General features: G+C 42.4%; 3 protein-coding genes across 10 annotated transcripts; 1 reads left to right on the plus strand and 2 right to left on the minus strand.

The window, feature by feature from the left end:
- Positions 1 to 202: 202 nt before the first annotated feature.
- On the minus strand, positions 203 to 12,031 carry LOC124191458 (neuroglian-like). Of its 5 annotated transcripts, none has more exons than XM_046584678.1 (18): positions 11,721 to 12,031; positions 11,375 to 11,468; positions 11,161 to 11,276; positions 7,788 to 7,979; positions 7,380 to 7,509; positions 7,012 to 7,127; positions 6,608 to 6,941; positions 5,333 to 6,136; positions 4,956 to 5,047; positions 4,601 to 4,882; positions 3,985 to 4,515; positions 3,740 to 3,910; positions 3,448 to 3,648; positions 3,087 to 3,357; positions 2,686 to 3,014; positions 2,403 to 2,613; positions 2,210 to 2,319; positions 203 to 1,621 (listed from the first exon to the last, which is right to left on the minus strand). In XM_046584678.1, the coding sequence occupies exons 4-18, from the start codon at positions 7,861 to 7,863 to the stop codon at positions 1,527 to 1,529; spliced, it is 3,753 nt and encodes a 1,250-aa protein (XP_046440634.1). In that variant the 5' UTR covers positions 7,864 to 7,979; positions 11,161 to 11,276; positions 11,375 to 11,468; positions 11,721 to 12,031; the 3' UTR covers positions 203 to 1,526. The 5 variants fall into 5 exon arrangements, with proteins under 5 accessions (XP_046440634.1, XP_046440633.1, XP_046440631.1 ...); XM_046584680.1 differs by lacking the exon at positions 203 to 1,621 and adding an exon at positions 1,817 to 1,904; XM_046584677.1 differs by having other exon boundaries at positions 11,161 to 11,468.
- Positions 12,032 to 13,673: 1,642 nt separating this feature from the next.
- LOC124189921 (haloacid dehalogenase-like hydrolase domain-containing 5) lies at positions 13,674 to 16,201 on the plus strand. The gene is made up of 8 exons (XM_046582436.1): positions 13,674 to 14,110; positions 14,183 to 14,392; positions 14,480 to 14,683; positions 14,744 to 14,908; positions 14,976 to 15,022; positions 15,095 to 15,283; positions 15,362 to 15,551; positions 15,625 to 16,201. The coding sequence occupies exons 1-8, from the start codon at positions 13,988 to 13,990 to the stop codon at positions 15,775 to 15,777; spliced, it is 1,281 nt and encodes a 426-aa protein (XP_046438392.1). The 5' UTR covers positions 13,674 to 13,987; the 3' UTR covers positions 15,778 to 16,201.
- A 140-nt stretch (positions 16,202 to 16,341) lies between these two features.
- LOC124189922 lies at positions 16,342 to 18,241 on the minus strand. Of its 4 annotated transcripts, XR_006872713.1 has the most exons (9): positions 18,037 to 18,224; positions 17,751 to 17,970; positions 17,529 to 17,686; positions 17,306 to 17,458; positions 17,123 to 17,241; positions 16,929 to 17,059; positions 16,786 to 16,827; positions 16,503 to 16,700; positions 16,342 to 16,443 (listed from the first exon to the last, which is right to left on the minus strand). XR_006872713.1 is itself a non-coding variant. In XM_046582437.1 (8 exons), exons 2-8 carry the CDS (start codon positions 17,921 to 17,923, stop codon positions 16,586 to 16,588), a joined length of 891 nt encoding a protein of 296 aa, XP_046438393.1. In that variant the 5' UTR covers positions 17,924 to 17,970; positions 18,037 to 18,241; the 3' UTR covers positions 16,342 to 16,585. The 4 variants fall into 4 exon arrangements, 3 of the variants coding, with proteins under 3 accessions (XP_046438393.1, XP_046438394.1, XP_046438395.1); XM_046582437.1 differs by having other exon boundaries at positions 16,342 to 16,700; positions 18,037 to 18,241; XM_046582438.1 differs by having other exon boundaries at positions 16,342 to 16,700; positions 17,751 to 17,973; positions 18,038 to 18,224.
- Positions 18,242 to 18,282: the final 41 nt, after the last annotated feature.

Below are 18,282 nucleotides of genomic sequence, written 5' to 3' on the forward strand. Positions count from 1 at the left end.
AACCGAGAGGCATCATGCGAGCCATATATACGGACAGCCCCGGATTGAATCAATAAAATATGGCTGTACATAATACTTCCTTCCTCTTGTTAGTGGCATTTTTTTTTTAAAGAAAAGGCAAATTAATTGAATTAATTTTGCCTCTCGAAATACGTTTAGTTTTTAAAAAGGTAATTAAAAACAAAAATAAATGGTTAGAACATGTGTGTCGAGCTTTTATTCAAATCAAATCCATTCGGTTCATTTTCCAAGGAGAAAGGGGAAAGAGGGCTTCATATATAAAAATATAAGCTGTTTCCCCGTTCACATTCGGCAGCTGTGTTTTTGTTCGCAAATACGTCGGCTACGGCTTTCATCTAGACCCAGAATTTAACCATGGCACTCCCTCTTATATAATATTTAACTTTTTTGTTTGTTTTTTTGTCTTGCTCGTAATCAGTTTGAAATGTTTTTGAAACAGGAAAACAGTGCGCTGTTATTATTGTTAAAGTAAAACTGTAATGATGGTGACCATTAATTAGCCTGCTTTCTCTTTCACAAACGAATGATTCTTTCGCGGGAATGTATATAAAGATCAATACACAAACATGTGTGGAAGGACAGAAGCGGGCGATTGAAAAGATAAAAATCGGCGGACGATGACAAAAGAGGGGATTTGGAAACCAAAAACAAAAATAAGTAAGAAAACTGGAGAATCAAGAGAGAGAAAGAATAAATCAAAGAGGACGGTTGTGATTGGCGAATTGGCCAAAAAAGCTTCAAGCTGCCGGATTGAACACACACAAAACGGAGAAGAAACTAAAAAATAAATTTGCTGGCTTAAAGTTAAAAAAAAAAGTAATTGCAGATCTTCGTACGTGAAGAAAAAAATTCAGATCGATTGCGCAACCTCGTGTTATCGAGATCGCAAATAGTCAAAAATTTTTGTTTTTGGCTCTTTTGTGCATTTTTATGTTGTTTGAGGAGGATGATGTAGTAGCTAGTGGAAGGGTGTGTGGAGGAGTTAAGAAAGGGAAACAGGGTTATCGTCCAAAGAAGAAGCAGGAGAGAAGCATGTATCGGCACTAGACACATGTAGAGTGGGGGGTCATGACTCCATGTAGGCACCTGTCAACAACTCACTCCCCCTTTCAACACACTAGCAATTCGACGACGACAGCGTAGTTTTCTTCCGGTCGCACGCGCACATAATTTGATATGACAATCAAGTAAGAAGTCAATTATAACGAAAGAAAGTTGGGGGGAGACTCAAAAACAAATGAAAAAAAAAAGTTGAAAAGAAAAAAAATTGTGTGGAGAAAAAGTTGGCGGAAAGCTCATAACAAAGCATCGGCATTGCACAATGTACACAAGAGAAGAAATGATGAGATTGCGGTCCACAAAAATAATTATGTTAGCCTTTAGTTTTTCTGGGAGGCTGACGGAATAATAATAATTTAAAAAAGAGAAAAAAAATCAAGGGTGGAGGGAACGGTTAATCTTTTTGTTGTAAAGTGTGAAGGAGAGGAAAAAAAATTTGGTTTTTTCTAAACAATAGTTGCCACACTAGCTGTCGTCAAGGGGGTCGGCAGTTTGCTTTGACCGTATTGTCCAATAAACGAACCACTTTCAGCAAATTCACCTGGAAAAAACAAAAACGATGGTTAGAATTTGAGCGTTGAATTAAATTTCAGGACGATAGAAAAAGGTTCAATGACAAAAATCGAACTCTACTGATCCGACGAGTGATTACAAGTGTCATTACCTGGCAACATAACAGAACTATACAGTCGGCTACGTTGAAAGAAGAGGCAGTTTTATTTATTCTCTATTTTTATTTTAGACAAGAGTGGCGAAAGCCGATGATCCGTCTCCACGTTTCTTGCCGTATTGGCCGATAAAAGAGCCGTCCTCATTCATGCCTTCTACAATGTTTAAAAATAAATAAAAAACAGAAAAAACAAACGGACAAAACAGAAATGAATAATCAGGCAAACTTAAAAGTGTCACAGAAATATCAAACAAGTCGTGCACAACACTGAAAAACAATCCTATTGACGTGAACCACACCCTCAACTGTTTGAGCTTTTAAAAAGACTCCACCCTTACAAATCCAATAAACTTATTGATCCAGATCGTGTTTGGCGCACACAAGTGTAGACAAACGTAAACACAAAGAAAAATTACGACATAAAACAAACTAAAAGGATCGAAATTTAAGATCATTTACCTGCTTCTCCTTCTCCGTATTCGGCCATGGAGTCATTATCCTCGCTCTCGGGCGGCATTTTGGCTCCGCTGCTCAAAGAGGCTTTGCTGGGCGCCCGGCTGCTACCAACTCTAAATATATACACATATCAAAAGGGAGAGTCAAGACTGGGGAAATGGGCCGATTAAATTTGCATGCTCGGTACACAACGTACGGTTGCGAGTATTCGTGGAATCCGGCGTCCTCGTTGAAATCCTTGCGACCGTGAGTGGCTTCTCTCTCGTGGACAGCGTACTTTCCACCTCGGTTGCGTTTAATGATGCAAACCAGGACCAGGACCAAGAGTAATAATGCAAGGGCCAGCATCATGCCGATAAACCATCCCGTCGATGCCACAGCAGAAGCTCCTTGAATGTACGGTCCATCTGAGCGTTGAATCAATCAGAAATGTTTAAATAATTGTGTGTGAACAGATTTTGGGTTATTTAAACACTTACCAGCATACATCTCGACCTCTTCTGGGTCGCTTTCGGTGAAGTAGTCACCGTCGACGACGACTGCGCAAATTTCGTAGAGTTGATTGGGCTCCAGTCCGCGTAAAATGATAAAGTTCTCGTCGAATTCATCTTCGCTCTTGATGTAGATGGTCTCTCCTTTGCGTCGGTACTGGACGAAGAAATGGGAGCCAGGCTGACCGTCGACATTCGGATGCCAGACGACTTTGATGGCCGGCATTCCGTTGTCCAACGTCACCTGGTTCCACGTGAATTGCGGCTTGTCGGGCGGATAGGCATTTCCGTTGCGCGTGTTTCGTTCAATGTAGTAACTGTTGGAAAAAGAGCGAAATTTAAATCTCATTTCACGGTGCGTACAATTTTAGAATGTTTCAATAACTTACTCATCTCCTTCGCCGGCAATGGTCATGGCTTTGATGTGGAGGCGGTATTTAGTGTTGGGCTCGAGACCAGCCAATTTGGCTCGGGTCTGAGTCGGATCCCGAATGGGCGGTTCCCTTTCGATCTGGGGTCCGATTTTGGTGCCTTCCACTTTTTCGTAAAAGATTTTGTAGCCTCGCAAATTGCCGTTGGGCTCTTCTGGCTGCTTCCAGATCAAGTAGAAAGCCGAAGAGCCTAGAGGGGCGGCTTCAAAGTAGTCCACTGGTCCAGGTCCTGGTAAAAAAAGCAGAGTAGTGTAAAGCGCAACAATAGTGACATAATGATAAGAAAAAAGCCAAACGAGGTTAAAATATGACTACATACTTCCTTCTGGAGTCTTGAAGGAGAGAACGTCGCTGGCCGGTCCTCGGTAAGCCGAATTGATGACTCGAACGCGAACGAGATTGACAGTGTGCGGGACAAACTTGTTGACGAACGCCTTTGAAGCGTTGCTAATCATTTCACGTGCCCGAATTTCTCCTTCCTTTTCTGTCCAAGTCTCAATCTTGTAGCCTTTGAAGTGTCCTGAATACGGGAGCCAATGACGCACAAGAAATCCATTCCGTCAGGTCAAAGATGGCAAGAAAAATAAGTGAGAGGAGTGAATTGATTTTACCTTGGACAGAGTCCGGATTGACGGGATTCCAGGAAAGGATCGCGCTTCTTTCATCGATAATTTGATTCAAAGTGAAGTTGGACGGCGCCTCCAGCGGAACGTCCTCTCCGGAATAGCCAGTCACTTCTTGAGCTGCCACATTGGCCTCGCCAATCTGATTAAAGGCCACCACTGGACCGTGACAAAATCATTGATGAGGCAACACTCTGAATTAAAATTTTGGATCTCAGTTTCTTTTCTTTTACCTTTGATGCGATAGCGTTTAAAAGTGGGTTGATTGGGGATGAGAATGGACGACTGTCTCCAGTCGGAAATCATTTCAATGTTCCAATCTTCGCCGGGAATGTCGCGGCGCCAATACACTCGGTAGTGGAAGTTACGCCCGTTGTGCTCGATCTCGGGCATGGGGTTCCACGTGACGACCAAATTGGTGGGCGACGTGCCGCGTCCCTCCACGTTATCCGGGTTCTTGTTGGGCACGTCAGGAGGCGTCGTGCACATGGAAGAGTGATCCGATGGAAGCGACGGGCCAATCTTATTACGGGCAATGACGCGGAAAGTGTAATTGGACCAAGGGCTCATCTCAACTTTGAAGCGCGTCTCGGTGGCCGGCACGTTCTCAAATGACACTTCCCAGCTGTCCGGCGTGAAACTCGTGTTAAATTGTATCGTGTAGGTCAAGATAGGGGCTCGATTATCGCCGGAAGGCGTCCATTCTATGGCTGCATCGCGGTTGTTGCACTGGATGCCCACCATTCTCGGCCGGTTGGGGACGTCTGTCGAGTGAAAATGTTGGACATGTCGTGACGGAATGATAAACTACCGCATCGAGTAGGGGAGGGGGGGGGGGCCTTTTTTTACCTTGAACGATGAGAGTGGCCTTGTCTTCTGCCAAGTCGAGGATAGTTTTGGCACGGCATGTGTAGTCGCCAGTGTCCAGCTCGGTCGTCTTGGTGATGGTCAGCGACGAGTCCTGCGATTGGACGAACCGCGGCTCCTGCTCGAAATCGATCAATTGATCGGCGTGCAGCCACTCGATCGTCAAGTTGAGCGACGAGTCGGCAACGGCATTGCAACGGAAAGTGGCCGTCTGTCCAGCAGCCACTTCGTAGTCTTCGGGTCCATCCCTGATGACAGTTCGCTCTACAAAGAGAAATTGCCCGAGAAGAGAGAAATTAAGACCAAACCAACAACCAAAATTTTCATTCAATCGAACCTTTGACGATGAGAGTTCCGTTGGCGTTGGCTGATCCGAATTTGTTGGTGGCGTGACAAGAATACACCCCAGCATCAGTGAAGGTCACATCCCTACAAATTCAATTCAAAAGAAATGGACGTGAATTTTTCAATGGAAAACGTGCGGATCGACACGCAACAAGCCCCGCATGGCATCCATTTTCCCAACAATGGCCTAGCCCTGGCAGCTGTCGGAGCGGAAGCGGAAAGAGTGGGTGCATGCGGTTGGAAAGAGCTAGGGGGAGGAAGCCCGTCAAAAGCAGCTGTCACAATAGATTTCGCTATCACATTTTTGTTTTATCTTTTTCTTAAACAAAAAAGAGAGAAACCGACAATCATTTGATCAAAAGACGCTACCTAATTTCCAGATCTCCGCTGTCCATGACACGGTAGCGTCCACCAGTCAGTTCCAATCCGTCGCGAATCCACTTGACGAGCGGCTTGGGCGAGCCGAAAACTTTACAGGTGAGATTGACGGCCGATCCGTCGACGGTGGCCGTGTCGTCGGGGGCGTCCTCAATGTCGGGCGCCAAGGCCAAAACGTTGAGGTACACATCCTTGTAGACGTAACCGATACTGTTGGTGGCGTTGCAGCCGTAGTTGCCCGTGTCGCTCTTCTGCAGCCGCTCAATGACAATGCGGTTAGGGAAGACCTTCCGGCGCGGATTGACGGACGCCTCTTCGATGGGTTTGCCGTTGTGGATCCATTTGATCTCGGGGGCCGGCGAGCCGTTGGCCTCGCATCGGAATTCGGCCAGCTCGTCTTCGGCGCCCACGTACACTTCCGGCTCGACGGTAAAGTAAGGAGCCGCCAAGACCTGGAGGCTGATGGAATAAGACTTGGCCAGTCCGACGCCGTTGCTGGCCTCGCATTCGTAGTTGCCAGCGTCCTCAGAATCGACACTTTTGATGATCAACGTCTTGCCGTAGGAGGAGTAAGTGGTACGGCCGGCGGGCAGAGCGGCGCCTTCCTTGGTCCAGCGGATCTGTGGGAGAGGAGTGCCGCCGAAGACGCACCACAACTCGATACTCTTGCCACGATGGGCCACGGCGTTTTTACGCGACACGTACTGCGAGACGGGTTCGTGGCGATTCTGAGCCGCAGCGCTGCCAGTCGCGATGACGTCCAGGTAAACTTTGTTGCCCAGTTTGTATTCGTTTCTGCATTTCAACAAAAGAAAAGATGGAAAAGTTAAATTAGTATTTTAAATTTAATGATCCGTTCCAGTTATCACCCTCCAGTCAGCCGGAAATGTGTGCCCATCATGAAGCCCACCCGAAACCTGAAGGAAACGTGATACGCGGTCACCTGCACGAGGGGATAACTACAACCACCAAGACGCGTTCGCATCTCAGATCCCATCACATTGGCGCCCGACTGTAATAACACACTCGGCCATTTTTTCTTTATGAAATTATTTTCTCTTTTTTCTCCTTTCCACCCCACCACCCACTTTTTATTTTTTCCCAGCTATTCCGGGGAAGGTCATCCGACGGACCGTGTTCAAATCGATTGCCCACGGTACCGTAGATGTGGCGGTTTTCCATCTATATTTCCTTTTTATTACTGGACTGTTTTTGTTGTTGAAGTACTGGGCCCCTAATTATGTTTAATTTGGCGGGCGGACGTACCGGAAAAGAGAGGTGGCTGAGCAGGCGTAGACAAAGTCATCGCTGGTGTCTTCGCGTGTGACGTTGGAGAACCAGAGCGTGCCCTCCGGATCGACCGTCATCCTGGACGAGTTGATGCTGCGCAGGGCTCCGTTGCTGTTCTGCATCATCCAGTAGACGGAGGGTTTGGGCCAGCCGTCGGGCGGCTGGCAGCGCAAACTGAATGGCGAGCCCTCCTGGGCCGAAACGGTCATGGGCGGCTCGTCTTTGAACGAATTGAGATCCGATTTTCGGACAAAAACCGAATTCGATGTCGCCGTTCCCCACTCGTTGGATGCGAAACATTGATATTGCCCTGCAGGAGAAATCAACATTTGAATTAAAAAGACAAATTAAAATCAAATCAAAATAAATTCCAGACTGACCGATATCTTCATCTCGGGGCGTGGTGATGACCAGCGTCCCTCTTCCGGGCTGCTGAGAGATTCGGTCGTCGTAGGACTGCCACAGGAAATCAAAACCGTTCTTGACCCATCGGTATCTATTAGACCCCAGCGAAAAAATAAGAAAAACAAAATAACAGTCAGTGACTGCAGGGAACAGCCGGTTGACAAGGGATGAGGGGCGAGGCCGGCTTTTTTTCTTTCGGCCGTGATGGATCGTGACCCGATGGTCCGACGATCCATCACCAGTCGCTAATGGTACTATTCAATTAACTGGAGTAGAGGGGAGGAGGAGGAGTAGGAAGCGGAGCTCTCTCTTGGTATTTAAGGTTAGGACTATATCCACGTACTTTGGGGCGGGTTCGCCTTCCGCTTCGCATTCGATGATAAACGGTTTGTCGTTCTCGTCGATCCTCTGCGCCACTTGGAATAGGAGTTCGTCCGAAGGCGGTTGTTTGACAACTTGCGGCGGTGATTGAACTGTTCAAAGCAACAACCAGAGAAGAAAAACAGAAAATCAATTTCAATTCCCCCACCGAAAGAAAAAACCAACGGAAGTTGTCAGTTGATTGGATAGACACTCTTGCGGCCAGCCGACTATATAGCGAGTCAGACTTTCGTGACAATTCAGCCGAGCCCTCCAGTCATCCATATATGAAGAAGCGTGTCAGTTCGCTGACGACCGACCGACATTTTATCTATTCCGTTTTTATTTTTTCCTTTTAATTTGGTCGGTATCCATCAGGTAATTTACTTACCCATCGCTGTTGTTGTCGAAGCCATGTAGAAGAGAACCATTAGCAGGCCGGAAGTCCCGAGCCGCGGGCCGGCCATTTTTCGGTAAAGTTTTTTAGACTTTTTTTTTTTGGTTGGGCTATAACGTCGGGGTGGGGTCGCGGGCACTCTCCTTAATTGGCGTGACAAAACTTTCACCTGTGCAAGCAGGTGTACTGTAACAAAAAAAAAGTAAAAGATAAAAGCAAAAGACATTAACAAAAAAGTTAAATAGTCTTAGTCTCTAATAACAAGTAAATGAGTCTAGACTAGGGGATCTGTGGCCACTCAAAATGGATGACAGCACGCTCAAAGTAGTTTTCGCGTGAGTCTATAGCTGCTGCTGGCCCCCGCTCACGAAAGAGTCGCCTAGTAGTACTACTCTATAAAAGTGAGAACTCGTTTAGTGTTGGCCCAGCCAATCGATGTAGCAGCCAAAACAACAGAGAAGAAGGAAAAAACTTTTGGATAGAGGGGGGTTGGTATTGATCTTTGCGTCTCTCAGGAGGGACTGGGCCGTGATTGGGTTGGAAATGGAAGGATAAACATTGTCATCCCTCCTAAATCTCCTAGCAGACTATTTTTCTTCTTAGCTCTCTCCCTGCCTGCCTTTTATTCGGATGATTTTGGGCATTCAACCAAGTCACGATCTCCAACACACAGAGACAGCGGACATTTCCAGCTGACGGGGTTCTCTCCTAAAAGAAAAAATCCAAAGAAATCGAAATGGCATTCAAGTTCATTCAAGTAGAGCCGCAAAGAAGGTCGTTCCCTTTTTAGCTAAACAAAAGAAAACAAAATAAAAAGAATGAAACAATAGATGGGTAGTAAGAGACGACAGTCAGGTTGGTCGACACGCAACAATGCTCGGCAAACCAACTTACTACTACACACTTGATATAGCCAACTACATTTACACTGTATGTGTGTGTGTACGGCCGCAGTTGGGGGCTCTAGTCTCACCACTTATTGATCCAGTTGGGTGGGGAGAGAAAGGCAAGTTTCTTCGATTCCGGACGCTATATAACCGCTGCGGCTCCTACTCTCTCAGCCCCCCCATCAAATAGTAACATCCCAACTCCCGAAAGATCTCTTTTTTTTTTTGGTAATTGCTCATTCCCCTTCAAAGAGCAATCCAAAGTCTGGGGGGCTGCTATTCTGCCGGGGCCGATAACGAGTCGACGGGCGTCATATAGGCTGGCAGGATCAAGTGGATCAAGTCCGCTGTTGCCTTTGCTCCACTCCCGGCCGTTACTAATGAACATTAGGAGCTCCGCATCGACGACAATAACATGACCTCTGTGCATCAAAACGAGAAGATTCCCATCGTTTTACGCTCGGCCCGGCATCAATAAACAAATAAAAGAATATCAGGACATTCGGTTGCGGGCGCTGCAGTCGGGACCGAAATTCCTCACACAATGAGACGCTGGTGGCGGGATTGGATGGATTCTGATACGGCGGAGGGCGCCAGGATAAAGAAAATAACGTCCCCTCAAAAGAGTCTAATGGGTCATATCCGCTCCTACAAACGTCCCAAGACCAGTTAATGGAAGAAAGCACGCCACTAAATTGAATTTCTTTTCGGGTTGAAAACGAAACCCAAGGACATTGTTACGGTCCCAGACGTCGATCAACAGGTCACGCTCCCTTCGTTCTCGTTCTCGAAAAAATAAAGACGACAATTTTACTTTTTCCCCTCCGTTCAGAATTCTTCACGAGACTCTCGTAACCCGCAAACCGAAAATAGATCAATGCCGGGTTTCTTATAGCATAAACGATGAAGCGAGATTGGATCAGTGTCCATAACCTTTTGAACGATCCCATCTACTATAAAATGGAAGGGGGGAGGCTAGTCGTTCGTTCCTGTTTTCACCCCAGCCCTCATGGTCGTTATCAAATGACGACTCCCTTTTCGATTCCCCCCTCTCTTTTATCTCTACATCCAGTGATCCGTTGGTAATGTGCTAAAGAGAGAGAATTCAATTCCATCTGATATGCAGAAAACGGCAAGGATAGATGATACTCACGAATGAGAGGGGGTGACGAAAAGGGTGGTGGGGGAGGCCATTTCTGATTCACTGCGCAATGCAATTGAAATTTTTCACATCCCAGAGTCACGAAATGACGAAACGAGAGCTGCTGGACTTTAGCTTCCCTATTTCCTAACCCCCTCTTTCCCGTCTTCCTGGCGGATCGAAGGTAATAACGTCGTGAGAGCCGAGAGGGGGCGAGAGTAGGGATGAGTCACGACTTATAACTGGGGGTACTACTACATACACTCCCGCGCAAAGCACAGCGGATGTGAAAAATCATGGAAGAGTTCCAGCACTTTTCGTCGTCGGAGACAGTCAAAGAAAAAAAAAGATTATTTCTTTCTCTCTCTCTCTCTCACAGGGCGGAGGGGCTTTGTTCCACTTCGCTCAATCATTCACATCTGACACAAGTGCCACACTCTGAAAGATAACTTGAAGGCAAAAGCAGCTTGAAACGGATTCGTTCTTCCGCTTAGTGGAGATAGAGAGTTTCCCATTCCTTTTTTCTCACACGAGCGGAAGCCAGAAGGAGGAATATATCAATGCGTGTGTGCATATCAATCCGACGTCGGAGAACTTCCTGGGCAACGCATTTTCAAGTCAATCAAAATCAAACGACCAGATTTTCCCATCACCCAGCTATGCAAATGTGAAAAAAAAAACACCCAACAGTTCTTTCTCCACGCCCACACGTCGTCGTCGTCCAAGTTGGAAAAGCCTCTACTACTAAGGAAGCTTCTTAGACATGCAGAATATTCAAGGGATTGGCTGTGCGTGCCGTTTAAAAATTCCGTTCGATCAAAAAGTCCAAACGGAGTGGGGGGATTTCGGTTTGGACGCCACTGTCCGTCTCGAGACGACGCTGATTTTAAGCACCGACAGGAACACAAGAAAGAAAGAAGAAAAAGCTTTTTAAATCTATCTAGAATGTAAATCCAAGATGATGTCTTTCTGGGATGTTGTTCACGTACGCCAAAAGCGAATTCAAGTCGCACTGGCGCGTGACTTTCACCGGGCGTGTTGGGTCAATATTGAGCGTCGTGGGAAGGAGACGTTGGCTGACCCGCACCCACTCTACTAAACAAAGCAAAAATCCCCAACGAACGAACCAAGACAATTGTTACAAGGGTCTACACTCTACGGGACGTTAGTTGTTGTTCTTTCTCTCCCTGCGTCATCGTTCATCATCACCATCTCCAATAGTTAACCATGTCCGAGAACGTGTAGACAAGGTATAAAAGAAGGGTGGGTGGGGGGGCGAATTGACTGTAGATGGTAGATAAGATGTTGTTGGGTCGATTCTAATCAAACAAAACCCCACCTTCGTGTGTGTGTGGGTACACACATTTCCTCTACGTCACTTTACACACGTTTTCGAAAAAATCTGGGGATAAACATCCGGATTGACGAAAGTCTCTCTCTGCAATATTTGTCTTCCTACAAAATGAGAAAGAAACCAGTTACTTTTAAAAAGGAGAATATGTCAGGCCTAACATGGAAGGGGGACCAATTAAAATGAGATTCTCGTGTCTAACCTTGCTCCGAGCCTTAACGAGCGTCTCGTCGACAATACGAAAGCAGGAACAACAAAAACTACCGAGCTGTGGGGTGTGTGTTGTCTTTCTTCGCCTTTTGTTATTCGAGGAAAAAAGAAAAATATATATACAACTAAAAGAACCTTGGATCTGTTAAAGTGAGGATGACGAGTGAGAATAAACATTCGACGAACGTTTTTCCCGATACGAAAAATATGTAAGTGTTTGGCAAGTCTAGATCTGAACCAGATGGTTGGTTAATCTGGATGACTCATTGTAGTAGATTTATAAATATATATAATAAAGTCAATGACTGGAATTTCCTGTCGGGATTTTTATTTTTTACCTCTGCTTTTCCGGTGAGCAAAACGAACGCGATTGTTTAGGCCTTCGCGATGGACGTTGCAGATATGAACACAATCAAACCAAATCCATTTGGTTGACACACAATCACCAGTCTCTCCAGTTGAGATTCTTCTTCACAATTTCGTATGAGATTGATTCACAAGATATAATTATTAAAATAGAACAAATTTGCACAACTCCAAAACGTCCAAGGGGCTTGGTTGATGTGGGGGAACAGAAAGAAACGACTGAAGCTATACGCTTATACCCCCTAACGCTGGGACCACGCCTCGAACAACTGAAAATGCCACACCAATGCCACGGGCTACTTTATCAACAGGACGGGATTCGTGTTTCTTCCATCGTAGTACTACTTGCACACATTCACCTGACATATTTTCAGTTGTTGTAAAAAAAGATGGAGATTTTTAATTAATTACGAGATCAATGGCCGTTTATAAACCTGAATATGAACATTTTCTTGAGTTATTTGCGTTTTTTAACACAAGGAAAAGGACGCATAGGATAGTCTGGCAACTAGCGCCATCTAGTTGCAACAACTCTATCCCAGATGGCTTTTGCCTAAACGAAGCAAACAAAATTTGATGATGATTATTCTACTAGGGGAGGATAATTAAAAAGGGATAAAGTTTATATTTTAAGAAAACAATTGCTAAAAATATAAAATTTTCTTTCATGAGAAAGAAGATTTAAAAAAGTTGAGATCACAGTTAGATGGCTCTGGCTACTGGCCTTTCACTTTTTTTCCTATTATTTTGAAAAATAAACGGCACAATTTTCAAATTCAACGATCTAAAAAATCACGTGATTGATTTGTAAGGCCCCAACAATTAGCAGCATTACGTAATTATTTAATGAACAACTTGTATCTTGTAGATCATCTAACACATTGCTGAAAAGGTTATTCCACTACACTGCTGCTTTTTTTGCAGTAGTCGGCCGAATTTTCAATTTTAGTTTCCTCCGGACGTTTTTATAGTTTATTATCCCGACTAAAATAGGATCTCTCTCAGCACTACTGTGTGGGAGTGCAGGAGTAAATAAGATAGACACTCATTAACCTAACTTAATAAATCTTTAAAATCCCAGCAATAATAAGCTCAAACGACATGAAAATTTATTCCACACGGTATAATTCTTTTTGTCGGGGCAGGATCCTTAAAACTTTTGAAATGCAGCTCTCATTATTTTTAAAACTTTTTTTTTTTTTTTTTGGCTTCTCCGTACTGTTTCCCTGTGCTAGTAAATTACATGCATGTGTAGTGTAGGCGTAATAGAGGGCGATGCCAGTCGATACTTTTTTATTTGACCCGTGGGAGGTTCGTGAGGCATTGACGGAAAACTGAATACAAAGCAGAAATATAGCCCATCATTGCTGATTGATGATTATTTCAGAAACCCGCGCCGGAAATCCAAGAGGAGGATATTATACAGCCACTCATTTAGTAATGCAAGTCAGAAAGCCAAAACTTCCATCGGAAACCATGCCGAATTTAAAATAAACTTGATAATGCACATATACAAGATTTAGAATGTAACAGCTGCGTGACGAAGCTCTCTCCAAAAATTGATTCAAACAAACATTCTTTATCAACAGAAAACATACACACAAATATTTACGTGAAGTAGTCTCTAGGAACAGCTCAACGCTGCGAAATTGATCAAAGACTTACAGCGTTTCGTTTTTCTACTCTTCACGGAAAAGTTTCAATAACATATAATACTCGCTGAACTCGCAGCTTAAAAATGAGCCTGAACATGAGCTCAAGGCTGAAATATACATAATCTCTCCTAACATTTTCTACCAAATATTTCGACGGCCTTTTTCTTTCTACGAAAAATGCAGAAATAGAATTTAGCATCAGCGTGTGCTAAAACTTCCCCTGAAGCTTTTCGACAACTTCTCCTAAAATAAGAAGCGCAGATGTAGACACACATGTGGCCATGCGATCGGAGTGCCATTTCCATTATTTCTATCCAGAAAAAGTTGGTGTAAGCTTGTTATCAATTTTCCAGTAAAAACTAAAAAATAACACGTTATCGAGAATCGAGCATCATCTAGTGGCCTTTGGCCTACAACATCGATTTATTTTTTAATGAGATTTGTAAATAGTAGCAGACGACGGTTGGCGGGCGTGACAATTTCTCGTGACGTCGATCGTTCTCTTATTTTAGAATTGTATTTTATTAATTTCGCCGTAACCTTGAGGGCTGCTAGTCGCGCTGTTTTCTGTGCAAATAACAAATATGGCCTTTTATTTACATCCAATCAAATCCATATGTCAGCCTCGAACCGTATGTAACATTTTCGCCAAATGCCTCGCATCTCCCATAGCATCGCAAACAAAACATCGAGCAATCTGTACTACTGTAAGTAGTTTGCCTAGTCTGATAACAGTTTCCATTATTTGGTGTGTTGAAGTACATTTCTCTTATCATAAGAACCCTGTCTCGGCAGAGTTTGGGTTCATGTTTGATATAGATGGTGTCATTGTTCGTGGGAAAGAAGTACTGCCAGCAGCTGTGGAATCTTTCAAAAAACTGGTAGACTCTAATGGAAAATTCAGAGTTCCTGTAATATTTGTAACCAATGCTGGGAATAACCTAAGATGCCAGAAAGCCCAGAAACTAACAGATTTGCTAGGTGTTGAGGTAACATGCGTCACCAGTAATTTCAAATTAATCATCGATAATCAAATTATAAAAAAGTTTACCCTTAAAAGTGTTTCCATCTATTAGATCTCACAGGAGCAAGTGGTTATGGCACACAGTCCATTAAAGATGTTTAAGCAATTTCATAATAAGAGAGTCTTGGTTTCTGGACAAGGTCCAATTCATGAAATTTCCAAGAATCTTGGCTTCACCAATGTTTGCACAGTAGAAGATATTCGCAAGGCTTTCCCTGTTCTTGATGTTGTTGATCAAAAGAGACGAGAAACTATGGTAATGAATTATTCTCAGTTTTTTTTTAACTAAATAAAAATCTTCAAATGAATTATCTAGTTAAGGACAATCGATGAGAAATTCCCGCGCATTGAGGCTATAGTTCTGATGCAGGAGCCAGCAGAATGGGATTCGGCTCTGCAACTGATCATAGACGTTCTCATGACAAACGGAAAATTACTTGACCCACCCGCTAAACTACCGTATCCTCATATTCCTTTACTGGTATGTTATTTTCTAATTATAGTTTTACTGTTGTTCAAAATTTCATAACATTTTTAACAATGTTTAGGCTTGCAATATGGATCTCCAATGGATGGCTGAAGCCTGGATGCCTAGGTATTGTTTCGCGAAGAAATGTAAGGGTTTGGTGTAATAACCATCATTTAATTGAAATTGTTTACCAAACAGATTTGGTCATGGAGCATTTCTAGTATGTTTAGAAGAATTGTACAAAAAGATTACTGGAAGAGACATGATCTATACTGCGCTAATTGGTAAACCGAGTGAGCTGACGATGCATCACGCCGACAACATGTGTCAGCTTCATGCTCAATCATTGGGAAACCAGGGTTCTGTCAAAAGAATCTATTTCGTGGGGTGAGTTCGCTTATTTGCTGATCGCGACATTTTTGGTGATCCGAGAACATTAAAATGTGTGCTTGTACTAAATTACAGGGATAACTTGAATACGGACATATTTGGTGCAAATTTATACCACCGTTACTTGACACGACAGCGTTCTGGTCGTGCAGTTTCTGGTATTGCAGCCGCTGTAACTGGACGTGGTAACCACAATTGCGAGTTAGAAATTGAAACGGAGGACGTCCACGCTTCGGCTGAGGAATGCCATAGTATTCTAGTTCAGGTTAACACTTTTCTCATGTTTTATTTTGTACAATATTTAAAGCGAGAATATTTTTGCTTTTTATTTATGACAGACTGGCGTTTATAATGCCTCTTCTGATACCTTTTCTAACCATTCACCGAGAGATTTTTTACCAGTGGAAGAGGGTTTGAGAGAACCTGCGTTTTGCGTGCCTGATGTCTTACGAGCCGTTGAACTGGTTTTTCAGCAAGAAAAATTTGACTGAGCATTGCTCGATTTTCGATGATAAAGTAGGTTGTGAATTTCTAGTTCATCGTTATGTTTTCTTTTGTGTGTTTACTTTTTAGGCATGGATTATAGTTTTGAAATGAAATAATTCCCTTCTTCAAAAACCAAACAGTGCATCATTCTGCAGCCTGAATTTAAAAAGAAATTCTCGTTTGACAGTCTATTTTCCCTTGATCCATGAACACTATACAAAATTTTCAATTTTCTTGTTCCACCACTGCATTATCACAATTGCAATGTAATAGTAGTTTAAACTACATCCCGGTGATTTTGCTTGTAACGTTTAATGCAAGATTTATGTTAGGTTTAATTAATAATTGCTGCACTTCGTTGAATTTAATCATTCAATTCATCGTAAATCTACTGGTTAATCCATCTATTTATGAAATATGTTAGCGGAATTCAAAATATCCTACATTCTTTCTTATTCTTCAAGCGTGAATATACTGATCTGTAATGACGCAAATATAAATCTTCAGAATTAAAAAAAACCTCTTGGTCATTAATTCATACAATTAATCGTGCTCACAAAGTATCTATCTTTTATGAGATATGAAAATGATTTCGTGTATTGACTTGTTCCCTCGTCTAAACAATTTGTGCGCGTAATACTCCACGTAACTGTGTAATACTACTAACACAACTAAATAAGAAAACAGAAATTATATATTCGCAGATCATCGTTTGGAATGTTTTTTTTACCACTGTAACGATCGTTTCCAATTACTAGACACCGCAAATCGCGTAAATGGTAATAATAAAACTAAGGTGCAACTAAGATTAGTTCACTTAGCGTTGATCAGCCAATTGTACTCATCGTGAACTACTTTGAAGCGGCCAGATTCAATAAGTTCAATGATCGTCTCCTTTCGAGAATCTGGTATGTATTGGCTAATCCACCTAGATTATTTTTCAGGGAATTTAAGAAAAACAAACAAATATTGAAGTTTAAGAAAAAAATTTACTTAATGATCTTCAATCTTACCGGAGAATATCTTTGTCGTTAGATCCGAAGTCAGCACCATACCTAATAATTTATTAGTAATAAAAATGTTAAAATTAAACCTTAAGAACAAATATACATAGTATGTTATGAGGCATATAAATTAGAAATGAATAAGGACTTACCACAGCAAAAGTTTTGATAGATGAATTGTGTTATTCTCAATCTGAACAGTTTCTGAAAGAAAATTTGTGGCAGAATTGCTCAATGCTGCCTCCAGATTATCTTCATTATATACACCAATAGCAGGACATGACTATAACATTATGGAACACTAGTTAGATATTAATACAAACATTTTTAATTAGGAAACTGTTACCTTGCCCCCACAATTCAAAACAAAATGTATTCGGGGATCTAATTCTTTCAAGCTGAACTGAACGCGGGGGTCATCATCTTTAAAAGGTTTACTGAGTGCTGAAGGATGTCTTGTGTTGGCTAGAATGTTAAAACAAACAGATAAAGATTTTAAACACATATATGTATAGGGAATTTTTTTTACCGCGTAATATGCCGTGTTCAATGTCATCCAAAGAGAAAACAAGCCCACTAATTTTGTATGCTGAATGTTTCCAGAAATTAGTAACTTCTAATAAAGAACTGGGCAAAGGCTCAACCTTAGAAAGAGCATGAATTGTTAGTGTGTTGTATATGTCTTTAAATAGAAAAAAAAATGGTTTTTAGTGAAGATGTATGTTCATAACTTGGTATAAGGGGGGAAATACTTATGAAGAATGCTTTTCTTTGAACAGGACTTAAATCAGCTAATTCTAGATCAGCAAGTTGTTCTGATTGGGCTTGAAATTCTTTGAACAAATTATCATTCCTCAGTTCTGCGTAATCAACTGATTTTCCATCTTCAGACAAATATTTTCCTTTCAACCTAAACAATGTCAAAATGATAATAGATATAATGAGTCAAAATTGAAATAACAATAAAACCATACTTCAGTATCATTCGCTGCAATGAAGCAGCTACCTCTTTGGCGGAGCTGTGTTGAATCACTTCTCCACTTGGTACATTCAGAACATTCATTTCATGGCTCATCGATAGATTCATCATGAAAAATCGGTATGCATCAGATGATAATGAACGTAATCGTAGAAAAGAATTCCCCATTATTGATCTGTTGTTTGCAAACGTCAGATGGCGTGTGTCTCATAACCCTAATAAAAAAAATGCAATGAAATTCAATTTCATAATCATGCCATAATGTTCATAGTAAAACTTACATTTGAGATCGAATTTTGGTTGCTTCACGTGCGGCGATTGCTCTGATTCTCCATTACAAATCTCCTCTATAAAAACCAATGTGAATAGCACCCAAGAGCACCTGAAAATGACGGGAACTTTCATTCAGTTTCATTTTTGAATTCCAATGTTTTGAATGTTCCAACTTCCAACTCTATTTTTTTCTTTTTTCACTCAAGTAGTTCCTTTGTCCAACACAACAAAACTTATGAATTTGACCGCCAGGT

This window comes from Daphnia pulex, chromosome 3, assembly GCF_021134715.1.
Source record: "Daphnia pulex isolate KAP4 chromosome 3, ASM2113471v1".
NCBI lineage: Eukaryota > Metazoa > Arthropoda > Branchiopoda > Diplostraca > Daphniidae > Daphnia > Daphnia pulex.

Excerpts from the sequence above, each read along its gene's own strand:
- LOC124191458 (XM_046584675.1), bottom strand. The coding sequence starts at position 7,863 with ATGGCCGGCCCGCGGCTCGGGACTTCCGGCCTGCTAATGGTTCTCTTC. Across the intron at positions 4,883-4,955 it reads CGGAACTCTCATCGTCAAAG|AGCGAACTGTCATCAGGGAT; the intron begins GTTCGATTGAAT and ends TTCTCTTTGTAG. Across the intron at positions 2,614-2,685 it reads AGAGGTCGAGATGTATGCTG|ATGGACCGTACATTCAAGGA; the intron begins GTAAGTGTTTAA and ends TTCAACGCTCAG.
- LOC124189921 (XM_046582436.1), top strand. The coding sequence starts at position 13,988 with ATGGCCTTTTATTTACATCCAATCAAATCCATATGTCAGCCTCGAACC. Across the intron at positions 14,393-14,479 it reads CAGATTTGCTAGGTGTTGAG|ATCTCACAGGAGCAAGTGGT; the intron begins GTAACATGCGTC and ends TCCATCTATTAG. Across the intron at positions 15,552-15,624 it reads GCCATAGTATTCTAGTTCAG|ACTGGCGTTTATAATGCCTC; the intron begins GTTAACACTTTT and ends TATTTATGACAG.
- LOC124189922 (XM_046582437.1), bottom strand. The coding sequence starts at position 17,923 with ATGGGGAATTCTTTTCTACGATTACGTTCATTATCATCTGATGCATAC. Across the intron at positions 17,459-17,528 it reads AAGAAAAGCATTCTTCATAA|ACATATACAACACACTAACA; the intron begins GTATTTCCCCCC and ends TTCTATTTAAAG. Across the intron at positions 16,828-16,928 it reads CTATCAAAACTTTTGCTGTG|GTATGGTGCTGACTTCGGAT; the intron begins GTAAGTCCTTAT and ends ATAAATTATTAG.